General features: G+C 32.8%; 1 protein-coding gene across 3 annotated transcripts in view; it reads left to right on the top strand.

The window, feature by feature from the left end:
* CADM2 (cell adhesion molecule 2) overlaps positions 1–22825 on the top strand; it is a 1065284-nt gene that overhangs the window by 929599 nt on the left and 112860 nt on the right. For all 3 annotated transcript variants that reach the window (XM_074333327.1, XM_074333317.1, XM_019745437.2), the window contains one exon: positions 9680–9770. In XM_074333327.1, coding sequence (XP_074189428.1) covers positions 9680–9770 — 91 coding nt within the window. The remainder of the gene's footprint in view (positions 1–9679; positions 9771–22825) is intronic.

Here is a 22825-nt window from a genome sequence, read left to right as displayed (position 1 = left end):
TGGCTAGAAGGCAGAGACCAGATCTATTTAAATTATTTTTCCTAACATCCAGCATACCATCATTCAAGTATGTGAAGTTAATTAAAACTAACTGATGATAATGCTGAATGTATCTTTAGGGATGCAGAACATTCCCCAGAGATGAAATGAGGAGTGGAGAGTAGAGAGAGGACATTTAGCAACAGCCTGCATCAAAATTAGAGCAAACTGAGCAAACTGGGTATGGTCTCCATGATCACCAAAGAATAATGACAAAAGCTCTCAGTGGTTGTTTCCAGAGACAGTGGATCATGGTTCCCCTCAGGTGCTCATTTGCAACATACGCGTTGTGGAAATTTCCATTGATGCAAGTGGAAGAAAATAGAAAGAATTGGAAAAGGAAAAAGGTGGTTAGTATAGAATTTATGGGAGGTAAATTTAAGATTTCCACATTGTTTTACAACGTTTCTATAAATAATTGCAAAGTCCAGCCCAAATAGAGAAACATTTAGCATTTGGAACCCCAGAGCAGAAAAGATGCCATTGTTCTCTGTGGTGAGTGATAAGAGTAAATATATATCCCTACAGTAATGGAAAGTTGTAACTGCACCTGAAATAATCCTGTGTTATTGTGGGAAGGCAAGTTTGATGAGAAATAAAAACCAAGTATTGAGCATATAGTGTCAAGGAGCATAAAGAAAAAAAAAAATAGCAGGAGGAATTACATTTCTAGGGCAAAATGTTTTAACTCTGTAACCCTGTGATGTACAATGTAGAAGGACTCAGCCTAAAAATATATCACAGCAACATTCATTTTCCTTTATAAAATATTAATCATAAGTGTTACTGCCACTATTATGGAAGAGAATTGCTTTACATTTGAAATTTAAGAAAATGTACAGTAGACTTTTCGTTGTGAACCACAGATGCCTGTAAATTTCACATAATAGGTAATTGCATACTTTGCACCTGAGCAGTGGAAAAAGCCTCTCTTTTTAGAGATGGAAATTCTCATTCATCTCCCTGTTTATTTACAGATCTCTTAGAAACAATAACTTTTTATGTGCCTGATTTAATTTTTAGATTGTATGAGTCAGATTTTATTTAATTCCCAGTAAGAACAATGCATCTTCACTAACAAAGAACTATGCACAAAATACAGAAAAGAAGAAAATAACTGAACATTCATTTTCTATATGTGGCATTCACAAAATTACAGAAAAAGTCAACTGTTATTGAAAATGAAAAATATGAGACACGGATTGGAACATTTTTTCAGAATGAGTGTTCTGGGCATGCGTTTAATGCCATGGCATTGAACTGCCAATATGGACAAATAAGAACCGAAATTTTAAGTCTGTGTGTGTGTGTGTGTGTGTGTGTGTGTGTGTGTGTGTGTGTGTTGTAAGGTACATTTTATATATAATCCATCTATCACTCTTGCAGATAGCACTTCCATATCTGCACTGTCTAATAGAACTTTCTGTGATGATTGAAATATTCTATATCGGTCCTAAAATGGTAGCCAGTAGCTAGCTACACATGGCTATTCAGCACTCAAAATGTGGATCGTATAACTAAGGAATTGAAATTTCAATTTTATTTAATTTTAATTGGTTTGCATTTACATTTAAATAGCCACATGTGACTAGTTTTTACCATATTGGACACAACCACTCTAGATGATTTCATCATACTTCCATTTCTTATTATGTCATTTCTTTTAGTTGGAGATAATTGATGAGTTAAGGATGAGTGAATGGTGAAGTAATTCATAGAATGCTGAAGTAGCAAGATTTTTCATAGTATAAGAACTATAACATGACTATAATTTCATAATGTAGCTTAGATTCATAAAAGAATCCAGTGTTTCCATATCATAATTTCAAGGTAGGATGATTTAAAAGCAAGAGTTCTCTTTGTTTTTTGGAGAACATCTAAGAAAGAATTGAATCATGAAATATATTTTTGAAAAATCACACGGCTTCAAAAAGAAACTCAAGAACTAAAATGGAGTCCTTTGGATTCTAATATTATACTAAGGGTTAACCTTGAATTTCTTTAGAGAAGGGAATGTTTTATTTATATTTTTTTAAGAATAAGGCTAGTGATCCAAGCGATTATTACAGCACTATAGAAAGTTTTATTCTGCCCTCCAAAATGCCTTTTCAGTATTCTTTAGTGATGTCTATGATTTTGTTGTAATTTGTGATTTACTTTTTGGTTCAAGTAGAGGATGCTGACACTGGTGGGTGGTGATTGAAGTCCATCGATTCTTTTAGGTAGAATGGAAGCTGTGCCCGTGGAGGGATGGGCCATGCTTTTATAAGACCACAGTGTTTGGTCTCCAAATACAGGTTCACAATCTCATCGGCGAAATATAAACTTTTTAACAGAATATATTTTGACTACAGTGTGACCTTAAAAATTAACATTGCATTTTTTAAAGTTCAAGATTAGCAGTCAGATAAGGGTAGGCTGGAATCCAAGCTCATCTTTACGACTTCATACTAATCTCTTTAATCCTCAATTTCTTCATCTGGAAAATGTACAAAGTTCATATTTTTTTGTAAAGGATTTAATCAGGTAATCATTAGAAGTGCTTAGGTTTCTATTATTCTTATTTTTAGTAACCAATAATTCCTTATGGATGCAAAGAACTTTAGCAAATACTTTCTGTAAGTTCTATACATCATGAAGGAGAATGGAAAAGCTTGAGAATAAAAACAGGGAACCTGTGAAATAGATAAAAAGAATATAGAGAGATTACTTTCTTTGTAACTTTTCCTAGGACATATACTATTCATGATCACTGATCGAAATCAAACTTAAATTTGATGTTGTCAGGAAAATAATTAATTTTTTTTTCTTTCCATTAATAAAAGCTACAAATAAAATGTACTCAACCTAAAGGAGAAACTTCATGGAAACTATCCACAATAACTATGCAATTACTTTTTAATTTGATTTGTCTCATTTAAATATATTTCAAAATATACCTCTAAATTTAAGGATTATTATTGTAATTATATTTGTTATTATTATGGCGATGATGATGATGATTTTGGCCTCTATCAAATTTACCAAAATGATATGTAAGGGGATATTTTAAAGATTAGATAATGTATGAAATAAAAAAAAAACCTGAGAGTTGACTCAATGACTAACAATCAGGAAATGAGATAATAACTTCCACACCAAGTTGTACAGTTGTCTATTGTCCTCACATTTGACTGAATCTATGCATTGTCTATTGTCGCATGTTTGTTAAATGAACACTGACTGCTTAGGCCATCCCAGGGCCGATTTATAAAATGTAAAACAACTTTGTATTAATGTGTTCATTTCATTGTTCGCTATTTCTTTTTGTATGCCCATGATGAATCCGTTTCATGGTGCCTTTGATACATTTCTTTAAAATAGCATCAAAAAACATAAACAGCTTGCAAATGTTTACAAACAATAATGAATTCTGATTTCTCATTTTGTCCTTTAAATGATGATGTGAAAACATTTTTTTTTAAATGAGCTTTCAGAAGTGTCAAAATGTTCTATCTAATGATGACATTTGACAAATGATCTTCCTAAGGCCTTTTTCTAAGCAATCCATCTCTAGTGTTAAAGCTATCAACTGGTTGAATTTCTCTTTAAAGCACAACTAATTCTATCAGCAATAGCAAATCAAAAAGTTTTTTACATCACCGCATCAGGCCATTAGTACAGGAGAATCTCATTTGATAAATTTCTCAATTTATTTCATTGTTTTAATTATCATAAATTTTCAAAATTATAAATCCCTTTTCTCTAAATTTTAATTATTCTCATAATTAGAATAAAATATGTTTTAATTAAAGTTTATTGGGGTGACAATTGTTAATAAACATATCAATTTCAGGTGTACAATTCTGTAATATATCATCTATATATCATATTGTGTGTTCACCACCCAGAGTCATTCTCTTTCCATCACCATATATTTGATCCCCTTTACCTTCATCTACCACCCTTAAACTAAAATATAATTAAGGAAATAAATAGAATATAGAGAAAATGCATTCAAAATATACTATTCAGCCCACAATTATAGAAATGTACAACTTAGAATATAAACAGAGATATTGAAGAATTTATTATCTATATTTTTTACTGCTACCTTTTCTTCTTCTTAAGATCTTCTTGAGGCTCCATTTTGTAATAGAAACATTTTGTTTTTAATTGTTTCCTTCAGTTTTACACACTGCCAAATATCATTGTAAAACTTGATTCTGAGCCCAATACTCACTTGATCAAAAACTTAAAATGATTTCTTATTGCCTTTAACTTAATGTTCAAATTCTTCAGCCTGACATTCAAGGCTTTGAAAATATAGCCCCCTATAATGCTGCTGTCAGCATCCTTTTAAGATAAGGTGCCCGACACTTTACAGTATTGCTAGATGCCTCCTAGATACCCCACATTCTTCTCTACATCAACTCTTTGCTCAGCTCTCTTCCTGTGTTCCCTCCTCTTTCTTACCCTCTAGAAAAATTCTGCCAGTTCAGATACTATATATTCTATGAATTGTTTTAAGTGCCCCTTCTCTAGGTAACTTTCTTGGTTTCTGACAAGTACGTAAAATTACTTCCTAAATAACCCCCATAATACGTCATCATAGTACTACTTTGCTTTCATTTTTAATCTTTGCATTATTTTGAATGATACATGATTTATCTTCATATCGGGACATTTCCTGTGGGTTACTATTTTATATTTGTGGATGTATAGCTCTTGAATCGTAGTCGTAATATGTCTTGTACACACACTAATTTAAATGCATTTGTTGAATAAATGATTGCCACAAAAGTAATGTTTTGCTAGAATTAAAAGGAATTTAATAGGCTGTTGAAGGAAAAGTACCTGATGGTTTTGAGCATTATGAAAATAATGCTGTGAGTTAAAAGGAAAGTGAGGTTGGAGTTCCTGCAAAATTACAAACAGGAAAACTAAGTTGGACATTTCAGAAAAAGTCGGTCTTACACAGAGGAAATGAACATCAGATAGTGCTGTACCTGAAATGATTCTGGTTAACTCTTGGCACACAAACCCACTACTCCTAATAAAAAGCGATAGACCTGGAGATGCAGGTCGAGTTTGGTTCATAGCTTTTTTTTTTTTCAGGAAAAGTATCATAATGGCCTGACTCAGAGTATTCACCATTTCCTTCATTACAGCAATAAACTAAGATATGAAGAGACCAACCATCCCGTAGAAACGCCCACAATTTCACAGTTCTCTAACAGTCCCCAATTCATTGTAACACGAAAGAGATATATAGGTAATGAATAGAATAGATGTAAATATTCCAGAAGAGGGCACTATTGACTTTTTGGGCCAGATCATTCTTTGGCATGTAGAGGCTGTCTTATGCATTGCAGGATGTTTAGCACCATTCCTGGCCTCTACCCACTAAATGCCAGTGGTGTTCCCTCTACCTCTCCCCCACCCCACACCCAGTAACAACCAAAAATGTCTCCAGATACTGTCGAATGTCCTTGGGAGGCAAACGGTCCCCAGTTGAGAACCACTATTTAGAATAAACTCTAAAGTGGCTTTGCAAAAGTGAGTTGGTACATGATATTCTTTAGTATTAATGCAAGTACCAAGAAAACTTTATGAACGATAAATTTTCTTCTTCAGAAACCTTTATGCAATAAGATTGCTGTAAGGCAAAGGATCACAACTTTTTCATATGCAACATACTTAAAAAATTCTTAATTTCCCTTGGTAAAAATTTGCCATAGGGATATCTTAACGTTATTCATGGTGAGAGTTTATGTGGATGAGAAGGATATACTGTAATTAATAAGATAAAGGATTATGTTTTATTTTGAAATGTACTTTCAGTTTTATTGAACTATAATTGACATATTACCTTGTATTAGTTTAAGGTGTACCACATAATAATTTAATATAGGTGTACACTGCAAAATGATTTCCACAATGTTCATAAAATCCATTACTTCACACAGTTATAATTTTTTTGTGTGTGACAAGATGAGAATTTTAAAGATCTACTCTCTTAGCAACTTTCAAATATACAATGTGGCATTATTAACTACAATGTGGCATTATTAACTATAGTCGCCACGCTGTACTCTACAAACCCAGAATTCACTAATCTTATAACTGGAAGTTCATACCTTTTAATCATCTCCACCCAAAGTAATATTTTCATCTGTCAAAGAGGAAAAATATGTGAGGGGAAGATGTGAGAGAGTTAAGAGAGACAGACAAGACTGACAGATAGACTAGAAGATGATTACACATACAATTCAGTTATCATTGCCAGATAGGTTTTACAACATACAGATCACATAGAACAAAAGGCAAGTCTTGGGCCTGGTTCCAATTCATCCAGATGGAAAGAATTGATTTTGAAGAATAGAGGACACAGAACATATTACACAAAGCACCAATCCCCAATGTAGTTTAAGAGAGAAGAGGAAACACCAACTTACTGAGGTGTGATTAAGATCAGAGAGAAGATCAAACTGCCTAGGGTTATTTATGATTGTGTAACTGGGATAAATCACTTCTCTGAGCCTGGGTTCATGTTCTTCACAATAGGTCAACAACAGAACCTTCTTTGAGTACTTTATAAAAGAATTTGATGAGATAATGCATATAAAGCATTTACAATAATTTCTATTTTTATCAAATATTTGTTCGATGTTTACTATTATTAGAAGATAGCTATGAGAAATACATTTGATTTTATACACACTAGTGGTCCTAAGCAGTAGTTAGAATAAGTTACAAAAAGCCATTACTCATTCATTTATTCTACAATTATTTAATTCAAGTCCAAGAATTATTCCAAGACAGAGGATAGAGTTCATCTCTGCTCTGGTGAGCTAGCTTTCTTTATCATAGAAGAAACATTCAGTTGACACCATTTATGAAAATACCTGAGCCTTAGGTGTTACAGTGTGAATGTTACAATGTATAAATGTTATAATGTTATAATGTTACAGTTCTAGTGAAACAATAAAGAGAAATGGGTAACAGGACTGTGCCTTGCTTGTTTTAGGAACAATATAAATGTTTATTAAATGAATCTTTTAGGAGAAGTCATACAAAATACTTTTTGTGGACAAACCAAATTATCAAAACAGCATTTTTCTTTTAACCAAAGATCTGCATAATGTCATAAGCAATGTAAATACCTACTGCTTTACATTAAAGCCATCTTTGTTCACTCAATATATTAAACAATATAGAACAATACAGTAAACTAATATTATTATATGTTAGTTTATAGTTGCTTCTCTTATGTATCAATTTGGCTATCATCTATAACAAGTTAAATGTTACTTTTGTATAACCTTAAATTTCTGTTGTATTTCTTTGATTACAGAAAGGGTAAAGATTTTTTGTTTTGATTCATTTTGTTTATTAAAGCATTTGATTTAGAAATTCTTTATATTCACCTACAAAACTTTTAGTGATGGAAAAATGTTGTTGAATTACTGATACTAAATGTTTTAAGAGCTTATGCTTTCAAAATTGTCCATTGGATGATTTAATAGTAGCTTCATCACAGATCTTTTTTTTTTTTTAATAGTTGTTAAGGATACAGAAAATCCACTCCACTGGATTGATATTTTCATTTTGATTAAAATCCTGAATCATTCAAATAGAACAGGAGGTGTCCTTACTTTCTAAACTCATAAAGTTTTAAAATGAACAATCTTTGTCTATTAATCTATCTCTTGATAGTAATTGTGCTTATTTCTGAATTTGTCAGATAAGTAAAAGAAGTAATACTTAAGAAAAAAGTGTTTTCATGTTTTAAAGATGGATGCTAAGAATATTTTTCCTACAAACGCCTTAGAGAGGAAATAGTATGCTTTGAAAATATCTCCATATTTTGTTTGCTAGTAAGTTCTAAAAAATTATTTGTGGATAAATGAATATATTTCTATGCTGTATATGCTTGTGCGAAACTTTGACATCCCATGGTGCAGTCAAGTTTACACATAAAATTAACTATCACAGACACATAAATGAACACAAATCTTTCCCAGAATGCCACTTTTCTAATCTTCCTTTGCCATGGTTTTCTCTGGATAGGGAGCTTTCTTTTATATGTCAGGAGAAAATTAAATTTTGCTGTATCTACATATGGTCAAATTTCAAAAGACTATAACCTCATTTTGCCCAGAATCATTCTGGTTCACACCTGTTACCCTGCATAATTATTAATATTTTCCCTTCACTTTAAAAAATGTTCTGCTTTGAAGACAAAAATTATATGATTATCCTATAAATAACTGTGATAATGATAATAGAAAAAAACTAGTGAAGTGTATTTCAATCCTTTATTAAATTATTTTCTTCTACTAGTTAAAAATATGATGAACATGAGTTATATTTCTTTAAATTAATTTTTCTTCCTGGGTAATATTACACTGTAATTATTTACTACGATATATATGGAATGCTTATTTGTAACTTGGATATTGTTTTTGATTATCTTGAATGTATTTTCTTGTTTAAAGGATTGAGAAAGAATGCGTTTGAAAAGTATAAATAATTTATAAATATGACATAAATTATTCCACAGGATCATAGGTTACTGTTCTATATGTAAGAAATTTGAATAATATTTTCCTGAAATAAGATAACTAACCTAAAATTTACAGTTGATTGATACTTATTTAATTGGCTTCAAAGTCTGGGCGTGAGTATAACCTAACCCCAGGGTAGTTCAATTCTCCCATCACAACTAAGGGAAGAATGAGAATAATTGTGGCTAACAGAAGAGCTCAGAGACTATTGTGTTTATTGTGGAGATAAGAAGGGTGCCAATTCCGTGATGACTGTGGGACACAGCAGTGGACATGCAATGCAGGAAGGGCCGAGGCTCATAAAGAAATGAGAATGTTTAATTTACACCGTCTCTTTTCTTTAGCTTAATTCCTTTTTTCTTCTGTGAAATATGCATACTTGTGTTTATTAATGAGTATTTTATGGCATAAAGTTATAAATAAAAATGTCTTAAAGTATTCTTGAATCTTTTTTCCTTTAGGGATGATTTTATTGCTAAACAGAAGTAAATGATTTTATAACAATTATGTTGTAGCATATATAACAAAATAACTAAATATTTAATATTCTGAATAAGTATTTCTAATAATTCACTAACTCTGCGTTAGAGCAAGCAGCATGTGCTAAGCGCTGCATTACTCCGTTTTCTAAAAGACTGCATAAGGCTTGCGTGACAGTAGCTGATCTTGATTCTTTGTGGGTTCCCTCTTCGGAGTGTCTGATATTCCTGCAACAGTGAAAGTGTTGTGATTCAAATGCACATGAATGCATTCGGTCCATAATAATAGTATCCATCGCCATCTATAAATAGTTGAAGAAACAACTGTATGAAATGCTTGCTATTCATCGGAACCACTTTTTGCAATTTCACTTTTATATTCAGATTTCAGAAATAATACAACAGTGGAGCTCATAAGATATTCAGATATTTTTGTTAGCTTTTGAGGGACGGGATGGCAGCTTCTTAAAATTACGTACTCTGCTTCACCAAACCTAAGACATTTCTATAAGTAGACACAATTATAAGAAATAGCATGGACCCACAGCGCTATTAGATATTATTAAATATGTAGTTTTATATGTGTTTAATGGCCTTTTCATTTATTTCTAGATACACCATCAGTCAAGATTATACCATCCACTCCTTTTCCACAAGAAGGACAGCCTTTAATTTTGACTTGTGAATCCAAAGGAAAACCACTGTAAGTGATTTAATGAGCAATGAAGATTTTCATTTTTTTATTCTGCTTTGATTGTAGGCTTTAACTGCTCAAATCCACTGTTTTTGTCTGTCTTTGGTGGGCAATGTGATCTCTAGAACAGAAAACCCTCTGAACCATGTCTTCATTAAGTGTCTGTGGAAGATTGGTCTTTTACTTTGTCATCTAGTGAAGTTTCTGGGAAGGTTTCCAGCTGTGATTTTTTTTTTTTTCTCCCTCCCAGTAACATACTTCAACCTGAAAGGAGCGTAGGCTTAATCATTCACTGTGTACATCATCAGGATGATAGAAGTTACATATTGCTCAACTTAGTTCTTCCATGAAAAACTTTGAAAATATTGACGTGTCTTCAAAATATACCAAGTTTTAAAGTTCTTTGGGGAATCATTTTCATAGTAAACTACATCAACTCTACATTTCTTATGTAGAAGCTCCCACAAAACATAATTTGTGAATGTCATATTTGTGAAGGTAATGTGAATGAAAGGGTGGTCATAAGCTCACTATTTTCAATTGTAAAGTATTTCATTATTGGAATATATGAGTCTAACATCACTTCAACTCTAAAATTATACTTTTTAACACATTTATAAATAGCTAACTCAGAAAAATTTATTTTTATATAAAAATTAAATCTGTATGGATTATCCAAATATGGATTATTCAAAGACTATTTGGAAGCCATTTGATTATTCTAATATAGTAACACTCTAAGTCTAGCTTAAAATAATTTATGTGATTTTTAAAAAGCTTCCAATTGATTTGCATTCCTGTTTAAATTTTAATGAAAGGCATTTAATTGTTCTCTGTAGATAGCTATATGGGATAGCGTCTGCAAATAAAGTTAAATTACTAAAATTTTATTTGTAATGTTATTTGTTATTTAACTGCAGATTTCATATTATTCTACGAGGATTTTTTCTAAAAGAATTTTAAGAGAGAAGTTTGAAATTTCAATTTTCCAAATCTTATGGCATTATACATTTTAACACACAGCAAATTCTCTTTATTACAGTCTGGTATTTTAAAACTGCTTTCTTTGAGTAATTATTTTCTAGAGATGCAAATATACAGGTTTAAAGAGCATATTGTGAATTAGTGCATTATTTTTCTTCTATCTTTTAAAAAAGCATTTAAAACATGTCAGACCTTGAAAGGAAAACATTTTTTTTTCTGTTTTAGCTTTATACATATGTCCTGTGCAATTCATTTTAATAATTCTTACTTTTGGATAAGATTAAATTGCCTATAGAAAACAGTTTTCAACTTCACTATGCTATGTAAATGTGACAGTGCATTTTCATATTAAAGCTTCAATAATAGCTTTTGACTACAAGTTCAGTACTTTAACTAGGGAAAGAGGTGTAATAGACCTTGTCGGCTTTAGACATACTTAAATTCTAATTTCTTTACTCCCGATTCTGTGTACCTAACACCAGAACCTTTCCTAACTTTTCCTTCCATCCCCACTCCTGTTCCTTTCACTTATTTTCCAACTCTGTCTGTGTCTCTTCTCTCTCTCTCTCTCTCTCTCTCTCTCTCTCTCTCTCTCTCTCTTTGCTTCTGTTTGTTTCTGTTCTTCCTTATTACTTCAGGGGGTCAACATATAGGGACATGATCAGAATCAGGGCATAACAAAGGATTTTCATTTTTTACCTTCTTTTCATAGTTCTGCCCCAAAATAGGTATGTGTATTTTTGGAGTATGTGCACAACTTATCTAATTAAATGAGGTGATGGTGAGAAATATAGCACACAGAATGTTTGGAAATAAATATATCCTTGCTCAAATAGCATCCAATTACCGTTGATGATCTACTCTTTGATTCCGCATCCACAACAAACAGTAGAAACACCATTTTATTTATGTAAATAATTAGATTGTGAGGTCTATGTAATTAGATTTTTAAGTAGTCTATTTCCATCAGCTGAGAGTTATGGTTAAATAGATGTGCCTTATTATGGGTCTGTATTTCAGCTATGTAGAAATAAGCTTGGACCTAAAAGTGTAATAACCTTCCTTCTGCACCGCAAATCAATGAAATATATAACAATCTCTTATTTATTTATTTATTTATATTTAAAAATACAAAATGTTTAGAACATAGAAAATGTCTGCTATCTTTGAAGTATCCTGATTAATATCACTTTGCAAATAGGTAAAGGAAATAAGAAAGTTTCCTTATTTTACAAAAGAGAAAACTAAAACTCAATGATAAAACAAATTTTCCTCATTCATCCAGATTTAACATGGGTGAGTCAGGGTTTAAACTCAGTTCAGTCATTGCCCAAAGCTTACATTCTTTCACCTATTTTCTGCTACTTCAATTGCTGAGTCTAACATTATTGCTACCCTACATTAATGTTCACCATTGAAGTTGGACCTACTGAAGGTGAACAACTAGCTAGTCTCAAGATATATTTTACTTTTGCCATCCTCTTTTATCAGACTCTTCTATATTTATCCCCTTTCTCAAAACTTACCAAATTCCTACCAAACTGACCATTTCTAGCTTAAGTTTATAGCCATATCAAAAACCTCTAATTAGTAAAATATGTTCTAGCAATTGACTCATAAGCTCCATGAGATCTAAAATGGTCATTATAGTCCATCTTTATCCTTATAGGCTCCAATGTTGTATTCTATATGCTATGGTCCAGAAGTAAATGGGTATTAACTTATTTTATTGCATTGTATCTTCATTTCCATCTTCCTTCTTACCAATTTCCTTCCTCATAGACTGCCAGGCCATTGGCATTAAAGATATAACCAATTTTGGTTCCTTCCTGACTTTAGACCACTGGGTTTTTTATGTCCTCCCTAATCATCTTAAAATCCACCATTCTGCATTTCCAAAGTAATTATTATTTCCAATAAATGTAGTTCATTAACTTCTTTGAAGAAAGTCTAATTTCTAGCCTCTCTTTATATTATATCTCCAACAGTGCCAGATGAGGCAGATAGGACAAAAAACAAGGGACAACTGAAAAGAAATCATTGGATTTTCCCAGAAAGAAATCTAACTGATCATAGAGAAAATAGTTTCACTAGAGCAGAGAACAGAAGGCAAATTGAAATGGATTAATCAGGGAATTAGTAGGTGGTGGGAAAGCAAAGATAATGGGAGATCACCCATATCAGAAAATGAATGAGAAAAGTAGAAGAGGAAAGAGAAAAGGAATTTACATCAAACAGGAGTTTGCAAATGGAAAATAAGTAAATAAAAATAATGCAGACTGTCCATGTTTTAAGATGGCATCAAAAAAGCTGGTAAAGTGAGGGACTATAAGTGAAGAATGTGATATCTCATATACCCAATGTACAGGTTCAAATTTCTTGGTTTACTGCCCTATTTCTGCTCCATTACTTGAAGCTATTACACCTGATTCCCTGTTTAGTTATGTTGGAACCATTGAGAAGCAACACTGGGGCTCAGCTTCTGACTGACCCCCAAAACACTTAGTTTCTATTGTCTTTCCACTTACCTGATCCACCTTTAATGAGCAGGTGGGAATTAGGAATGGATAATGGATTTACGATTCCTTTAGCTAACTTAAATAATATCTTTAATCCATGACCAGATCATTGTTTATTAACAATGTCTTACCAGTTTATAATTTCCTCAAGGATGAGTTATTCATGGTTATTAGCCGTAGCGGTAATAAACAAAATAAGACAAATGATGGTGTGACTCAACTTGTGCAGTGACTTGTGTTCTTCACCTGCTGTCTGGTATGCTACTGTCGTTTTCCTTGTTCTAAATGTGAGGGTTCCAGTGACTGTTTATGAACAATAATGCCTTATTTGCCTGCTTTGGACTGAAGCGTTTTGCTGTTTTCCTGGTGAACAGCTGCATAACTTGGTCCAGGACCAAATTGTTCCACTTGACATTACTATAGAGTCATTCTATTCTTTCCTTAAAAGAGAGATTACTGTACATGTCTGTCTATTGTTTTAATTTTAGTTTAAAGTGAGAACCAAGCTTGTGCCAACGACTTTTCTTTCAAGTCCCCAGAGTTTTTGCAACCTTCTTCTTTCTTTGGCTGAATTCCCAGACAGCTTTCAGGCAGCAGCCTTCTCCGTTTATAGAAGTAGAGAGGGAGGTGGGGAATAAAAGCTGTTATATTACATTAAAGTTATGCCCTTAAAGGGTGTGGGGTTGCTCCCCTCCCCACCCCCATGCTATGACTAAAGAATCACTGTTCATTTTAATCAAATGCTTAATGCTTTTTAAAAATACTTCAGAAAACAGTGGGATATTTTCAGTCAAATGTACATTTGGCATTTATTCTATAAAAGAAAATAATTATAGGTATTGATAAATTTTTCTGTGTATCCAGAACGATGTTTATGTTGTACTTACTATTTTACCTTCTGGTAACCACAATTTTTCTTACATTCTTGACATTAATCTAGTATACATAATTGCATAGATCCCTATTCTGTACAAGAAGAAAAATTTTAATCTTTAAGAAGACAGATCACACACCATTAACAAGTACTGAGGTGTTTTAGAACAGCAATTACACATCCATTTTCGAAATGATCAAGAACTTAAGAAGTCGAAGAACATGCTGATACATTTTCCTACTAACATAATAGAGATCAAAAAATGAGACTCAAATTAAGGCAAAACAGTTCTATATCAAGTTAGTTTACTCAGCCGAGTATGTACCTTTTTGCAAATCACGTTATTTCCTAATTGTCACGTAATCCAATCACAGACAGAAGGAATGTCAAAACAAACCAGGAGTTGAAGGAAGCAAGCTATCATCCAGAGTGAAATATTTTAGACCAAAACAAGATACAATATGAATTTTGAAGAAAAAAACAATACTGCTCTACAAGAATTGCAATTGCATATGATTTACCTAATGCAAAAGAGATGTTAATTGTACAATATTTGATTCTCACCTGTCATCAATGTTTATAAAGCCATCTCATTAATCATCAGGTCTTTGTTTAAGACAATGCCTAAGGTGTCAGGCTCTGGGGCAGAAAGAGCTGGGTGGTACAGTGGAAAGACAAAGATGAAATTAGGTTTGAATGATAAATCTATGAATATCTGTGGCCTGAGTAGTCTTGAACAAGTCACTTAACTATGCCAAATATGTTTTTTTTTAATTAATGTACCTTATTTTTTAGGGCAATTCTAGGTTCACTGTGAAATTGAGTGGAAAGTACAGAGAGTTCCCGCATGGCACCACCTCCACACATACATATCCTCCCCCACTATCCACATGACACAAAACAGTGATACAATTATCACAGATGATAAACTCATGGACCCATCATTATTTATCGACCCATAATGATCACCCCAAAGCCCATAGTTTACCTTAGGGTTCACTCTGTACATCAAGTATTTTTCATTCTCTAAAATTAAAAATAAAATCTGGTAAACAATTTTTTGAAAGATTAACAAAGAGTAGATATGAAATGTCTGCCTCCATGTAATTTCATAAAAAAATAGTAACCATGAGGATGATGGTAAATTATTGTTTTGTCAAAGAATTACATATAGTGTATCTCACCAAGTTTTAAAGTTGGAATTCTTAATTATATATTTAATACGCATGCTGATATTGAGCTACTATGACAACTTGACAACTGAGTTACTATCTCATATTTCTTCCATGGCTCTGAAGTTCAAGCTTCCAAGTAGAATAAACAACTTTTAGGGTGGTGGTCTGTGACTTTCAAAAGCATGTTTGAACAGCAAAGGAATCCAGACTAAAGTCAGGGCAGAACTGATAGAGCAACATGGCTGTTTCAGTTCAGGTTAAATCGTAATAATGAGCTGCCAGAAGACAGACAGGCATGAATCCCTGTAAAATGAAATATAGTTAGAAATGGGAAACTGGAACATTCCAAGCCATAAGAGCAGCACCTTTAAAGTGTTAAGGTAGAAAGCCTTTCTAAACAATTGGAAAGGATTGGAAGTGGTAGATAGTTCTACTTCTACAGAGTGTAAAAGGCTACAACCTGGATAAGTTTGGCTGGGAGGAAAGGAATTAAGTGGTTAGCAAGTTTTGAAGGAAAGCCAAAGCAAGTGATCTGGTTGGCTTTAAACTACCAGAACTAAGTGAATGTCATGGCTCAGAGTGGTTGAATATCCAAGGTCTGTGATACATACAACCTTGTTTTGGCGTAGATTTCCAGTTCACTCATTCTTATTGTCTTGTTTAAACCACACAACTATCCTGTTGCAAAAGGTTGACAAAGACTCTTATAATTGTTTCCATTTTTATGGAGGAGAAAAATTAGTCTTGGAGAAGTTATATGACCTTTTCCAGTCACACAACGGATAAATGGTAGAATTGGGATTACACCCTTTAAAAAAAATTTAACAGCACTGATGGTTATGTTTTTATTGTTTACCCAGTGGTTTCAGTTCTTGATCATATCGATTTTTCATAATAACCTGGAGAAGTTAGCAAGAATGAAAGAGTTCTCACAAAGTACTAGGAAAGCCCATTTTTCAATCACATAGATGTAACAAATTACCAGTTATGTAAGCTCAAACCTGTGTTGGAATATCTACATATTATCTAAAGAGTGTCTAAACATATCTGAATAGTTTCTACCTAGATTTATGATGAGATGTATAATAATTATTCCATTATTACATATATTTGTTTTTTCTTAAAGCCAATTATATTAATATCTTTGAGACATTTAAGACTTTAGGTTGTAACTGTAAAGCAGTAACAATACAATGGATACACAGGGCAGCCTTAGCGGGGAAAGAGAATAAACAGAGGTTATACGTAAACGCTCTTCAAAAGTAATTCTTTCTTGTTAAATATTATGCTTAATATATCACTAAGACAATTGGCAGAATAAACATAATGAGGGTCTTCTTATCAAATAGATATTCTCACAATGATCGTCCTTAGATAATGATGGTTGCAGGATATTTAAAATGTTTTGCTTTCCTTGTGTTCTGATATCTAGAGTGATGCAAAATTGTCTCGATTAATGAATTAAAAGCTAAAGGCAATTTAGTCATTTTTTTTCTACAATGTTTTCAAAAATATAATATTGGGGAATTAGCTCTAAGTTTATATAATTTAAAATATGGATTTATCCATGTGCTGTCCTTCCCTTATGGGTTTCTTTTCTGAGGCACATATGGTCTTTTTCTTCTATCTTATAGCTTCAAAATTTAATCACACATTGACTCTCTGGAAACACACAAGCAGTTATCTTGGAAATGAGACCAAATATATTTGGTTTTGTTTTTGAAACACAAAGCTGACTCTGGGTAATCTCCACTGCTGTTATTTAGGCTGTGCATCTGTGATGTGTTGGGCACTCAATCATTTTCAATTAGATGTTCTTATGTCTTGTGAAAGTCCCATAAGAGTGTGCAGAACCATGATTATAGATCCATAGAGAAAATGTACTTCTTGAACATTTCCAGGTAAGCAGTTTTCTTGCAAAAAAAAAGCCAATTATTTTGAGGTATTATGTAAATCTTCAGTGGGAAATTCTAACACAAAAATGTCTTGGTATATTTAAGACACCATTGTGAAATGCTGTCACATATATTGATTAGATTTTCAAGATATACTTTTGGGCTCATGGGTTTAAAAATTTGAAGGCATTCTAAAAATATACATGCATTGATTACGTGATTACATCTTAGTGTTTTATTCTTTATCTAAAGCTCTATAAGCATTGCACACGTATTTATATGAAAACAAAGTCATCAAAATGGTAATTGTAGGAAAACTGCAGAAACAAAAAAATCAGTCAACATTAAAAAAATAAGAAATACTATAATACATCCTTGATTAAAGAAATTGTTAGCCCATTGGTCAAGAAGTGCCATTCAATAAGATTTGCTTTTTCTCTTTGCCAGTTTCTTTCCATAATACGTATAATGTTAAAGTTAACATACATTTGGTGGTCACCAGTCAAGTTACTGAGAATGTTTAACTATGGCTGTGTTAAACATTTTATCACTTTTGTAAAAGATATGGAGGAAACAAAATAAAATTAATTTAGAATCACTGTACATTTTTGGATTTTGATGTTATTTCAATTAATGTTGAAACTGAGAAAATTCGTACTGCCCAGAGAACAATTTACTCAAAAAATCTAAAGACATTTTCCTTGAATATCCAAACAGCATGGCATTGGCAGAAAAATGACACAGAGACCAATGGATAGAATTGAGATCCCAGAAATAAATCCACATATAAATGGGCAGATACTTTTTGACAAAGCACCCAAAAACATAAATAGAAAAAAGAAAGTCTCTTCAATAAATGGTGCTGGGAAAATTGGAAAGCCATGTGATGTGTAAAAGAATGAAACTAGACTTCTGTCTTTGACCATACACCAAAATTAACTCAAAATGGATCGAAGACCTAAACATAAGACCTGAAACAATAAATTGCATTAAAAAATGTATTAGGTACTAAAATTATGGACCTTGGGTTGAGAGAGGATTTTATGAACTTGACCTCAAAGGCAAGGGAAGTAAAAACAAAAGTAAATGAATGGGAGTATATCAAACTATAACTCTTCTGCACAGCAAAAGAAACCATCAATGAAACAAAGAGGCAACCAACAGAATGGGAGAAGATATTTGCAAATAACACCTCCAATAAGGGGCTAGTATCCAAAATATATAAAGAACTCATACAACTCAACAATGGAAAAACAAATAACCCAATTAGAAAATGGACAGTGGACCTGAACAGACACTTCTCCCAAGAAGACAAACAACCAACATATATATGAAAAAATGCTCCACTTCACTAGCTATTATGGAAATGCAAATCAAAGCCACAACGAGATAGCACCTCACACCTGTTAGAATGACTATTATCAACAAGACAAGTAATAACACGTGTTGGAGAGGTTGTAGAGAAAAAGGAACCCTCATGCACTGCTGGTGGGAATGTAAATTGGTACAGCCACTATACACAACAGTATGGAGGTTCCTCAAAAAATTAAGAATGGAATTACCATATGACCAGCAATTCCTCTTCTGGGTACCTACCCCAAAAACCTGAAAACTTTTATCCATAAAGATGTGTCTACCCCTTTTTCCTTTGCAACATTATTCACGGCGGCCAAGATATGGAAGAAACAAAAGTGTCCTTTGATAGATGATTGGATAACAAAGATGTGGTACATATACAAAATGGAATATTGCTCTGCCATAAGAAAAGATGAAATAGTGCCATTTGCGACAACATGGATGGATTTTAAGATTATTATGCGAAGTGAAACAAGTCAGGCAGAAAAAGTCAAGAACCATACGACTTCACTCATATGTGGGATATAAAACTTAAGGCAACAAAGGAACAAGACAAACAAATAAACAAAAACTCATAGACACAGACAATAGTTTACTGGTTACCAGAAGGTAAGGGGGAGGGAGAGGGGATAGTAGAAGAGGGTAAAGAGGGTCGAATATATGGTGATGGAAGGAGAACTGACTACATGGTGAGCACACAATTATGATATATAGATGACGTATTATAGAATTATACACTTGAAACCTATATAATTGTACTAACCAATGTCACCACAGTAAATTTAAGAATAATTTTTTAAAAAAGACATTTCCCTGCATTTCACCTGTTTTTAAAATGTATAGTTGTATATTCATTCACTTTTTCAGATATCACCACAATCATATAGAAGTTCCTAAACTTCAAAGTTTGAACAACAACAAAAAACTTTAAACAGCAAACAATGCTAAAATTATAGAAAATATGAACATTTCCAAATGTGTTCAGTTAGAACAGGAAAAACCTGTCAGTGATTGATGATGGCCTTAAAGCCCAGCTCTTACAAATTCACAGTACTAAAAATATCTGGGATGCTTCAAGGAAAGGAGAAAGAAGAGAGACAGACATTTTAAAAAGTGGGAGAAAAGAGCAGACACTGTTGTGACTTGTGACCAGCAGACGTCCCTGAAATGGTGAGCTGTGATGGACTTAAGCACCAGCACTCAAACTACCAATTCAAGGGTGAACATAGTGAGGTGTTATGAAGAAGCAAAGTTAAAAATATAATAGCCGGGCAGTATAGGGACAAAAAGACCTATAGGCCACAGGAGCTCTCCTTGTGGGCCACAAATGCAGTGTTTTTCAAATTGCTGGTTGGGACATATTAATGAGTTAGAAGATCCATTTAAAAACCCCTTTAAAAACTAAAAATAAAATGGAAAATAATAGAATAGGACAGGAGAATATAGTGAAGGAAGGAGGAAAAAGAAAAGAAAATGTCACCGTGCATTAGAAAGAGCAAGCTTTTATTTCCTGCATGTGTGTGGGTGCGTATTGTACGAAGTGGTAAAATAGGTTTTTTACTATAGGTCACACCTCAAAAGGTTTGAAAATCATTGCATTAACACCAACTGTAGTGAACTTGGATCTTGGGGATATTCAGGGAAAGAACAAGTTAAGTTCTAATCACATCAGTTCCTCTAAGACCATCACTATATAAAAATGTGTGTTCAAACTTAAGAGATCTTAGCTGCCAAAATACAGGCTGATGCCAGTAAGAATGTTCTGTTTCATAATGCAGAAAAGTTTGATCCTTGGAGAAAGAGTTCATCCAAGTGATTAAAATATACTTTCAAATTTGTAAGTTTTAAATTCCAATTATCTTCAGCATTACCTATGTGGAACATTTAATTCCCTGGTTACCAGATACATTATGTGCCCTTTACTTTTACTTTTCCAAGACCCATGGTTTCAACATTAGAAAAGAAGCAAGTTATGGAGCAGAAGCAATTCTATAATGGTGACACAAGTATTAGATCTTGTAAGGTTAATTCGCATTGTTTTACAGTAGTGGAAGTAATGGATTGAAAAGTAACTCTTACGTGGACAGTAAGAGCCCATCATTACACATGCCCAGGAGCTAAATGGTTTGCAGGCATCTGATTGATTATGATACTTGTAGATACATTTTATATGGAATCAAATTGTCTTTATAATGTACTCAGGAAAAGTGTCAGATTCTCAGAAACTCAGACTCATGAATTCTTCATTTAAAGAACATGAAAATGTTCTAAAGTCTAGCTTAGTCAAATGAGGTTTTCAGGAGCTACTAAATTTCAAGTAAGTTGAAAAATTATTTTCTTAAGAATGATCATTTTAAATATAGCATCGAGATTTTAAGCTTATTGTACAAACACTGAGGGTCGGATTATTGCTTGGATGAGAGAATGGATTTTTTTTCAAGATTTCTTGATCTTTTAACCCGGAATAAACATTCTGTGTTTACTAAAGAAAATGAATGTTAAGTGTAGAGAAGGCATGGGTAATATTTTTGCCCTACCACACAGTCCTTGAAAGATTAGCTTAAGCATTTGTCACAATCTTGAAGATTTTTCCTTCAATGCTAAAACCTGCCAATCCTGGTTCATAGCAATCTTATCTTTTCTAGAATTAATCTTTTATCTGTGTGCCAAAACTTGGCTGAAATTATACTGTTTGTAGTATGGCTGCTTTGTTTCTTAAAAGTGCCAAATAATCATCAGTGAACACTACTTATCAGTAATAGGTGGACCAGGATTTCACAGTCATTCTGAAAAAATACCATTATTTTCAAGTATTCTATAGAGCACTTACCTCTTACATATATGTTATTTTCTGTTTCGTCTACAAACTTCTAAACTTGGAGGGAAGAAGTGCCTTAAAAAGTCTTAATCAAGTAGCCAGTTCTCAGATTAATCAGGATGGAAGAAGTCCATTAACACCGTTGCTATTGTCCCATCTCAACGTAACCTTCAACGTAATGAGACTCCTCCAACTTGACACTATACTAGTGTAATAGTTGATTTCAGGAATTTATATGAGTAGGAAAGCTCAGACTCAGAGTTTTAACTTGTAATTTAACGGAATAAGTAGGCTTGAATTTTCCACTTCAAACTGACTTCATTTATTACCACATTAAACACTTTTGAGTCTATTAGAAAGAATTATTGGTGATGATATTGAGTGGGGGCTTTCATTGTTGAGCCTTTCAACAGCAATCACTGGTATTCTCAAACTGCAAATAGAAAGGAAAAAAAAGTTTCCTTGCTTTTCATAAGAATAATTGTGCAGGTATGGGAAATAACATTTCCATGCTGAGCAAAGACTAACCCATAAGACTTACCGGGATAAAGCAAGAGATTGAAGAACAGATCCAGAAACCACTGAAAGTGGAAGGGAATGGAGACCAGTGTGAAAAAAAAGAAAAAAACCCAAGGAACCTTCTTACTGTTTATCTCACACACACAAATACACAAATGTATACTTATCTGATAAACCAATACAAATAACGGCAACAGGCTTGAAACAATGGAAAATTACATATTTAAAAGAGAAGTTTTAAGAATTTTCTTTATCTGAATAATTTCTTCAAGCTTCTCTTTGTTTTGTTTTGTTTTTTCCCTCTGCATTTATTGCACTATTCCAGACCTAAATATTTGAAATGTTAAGACAGAGTCAACTTAGCAAATGATGACACTAACTGTATCAAAATTTAGATTTTTCAAAAACATGTATTTTAAATATCACGTTAAAGAATTATGGAAAGAAAAAATGTATAGAGCTAATCATATATTCCAATAATGTTTATGATAATGCATGAGGCATATTCCTACACATTAAGAAAAACAAAGAAAACATTGTAAAAAACATGATATACTCAAAGATGCAATAATGAAATTTACTTTGGCCTTAAAATTTCCTTTCTCATTGCTCTTAATGTGCACTCATGCATTATGACTTCGAGAACAGTATTTAAAACAAACCATTTACCTCCTCCTCATTTTCACTTCATGTTCTGATAAAGACACAAAGAAGATGGAAATGTTAGATTTATTCAGGCTAGAAATTAACCAAATAAGCATAATGGGTAAGGAAAAGAAAAAAAAATAATAGATTCCATTGTAAGACTGGTGAAAGAGGGAAATTGGAGAGTATTGAAGACTAAAGATAAATGGTAGGTTCGTTAGTGAGGATTGCAGGTTTTGATGATGTATACTAGAACAAGAGCCAAAAAGATGGGAGGTT

The sequence above is a fragment of the Rhinolophus sinicus genome, linkage group LG01, assembly GCF_036562045.2.
Source record: "Rhinolophus sinicus isolate RSC01 linkage group LG01, ASM3656204v1, whole genome shotgun sequence".
Taxonomy (NCBI): domain Eukaryota; kingdom Metazoa; phylum Chordata; class Mammalia; order Chiroptera; family Rhinolophidae; genus Rhinolophus; species Rhinolophus sinicus.
Note: the sequence above shows the minus strand (reverse complement) of the source record. Positions and strands in the feature narration are given on the sequence as shown.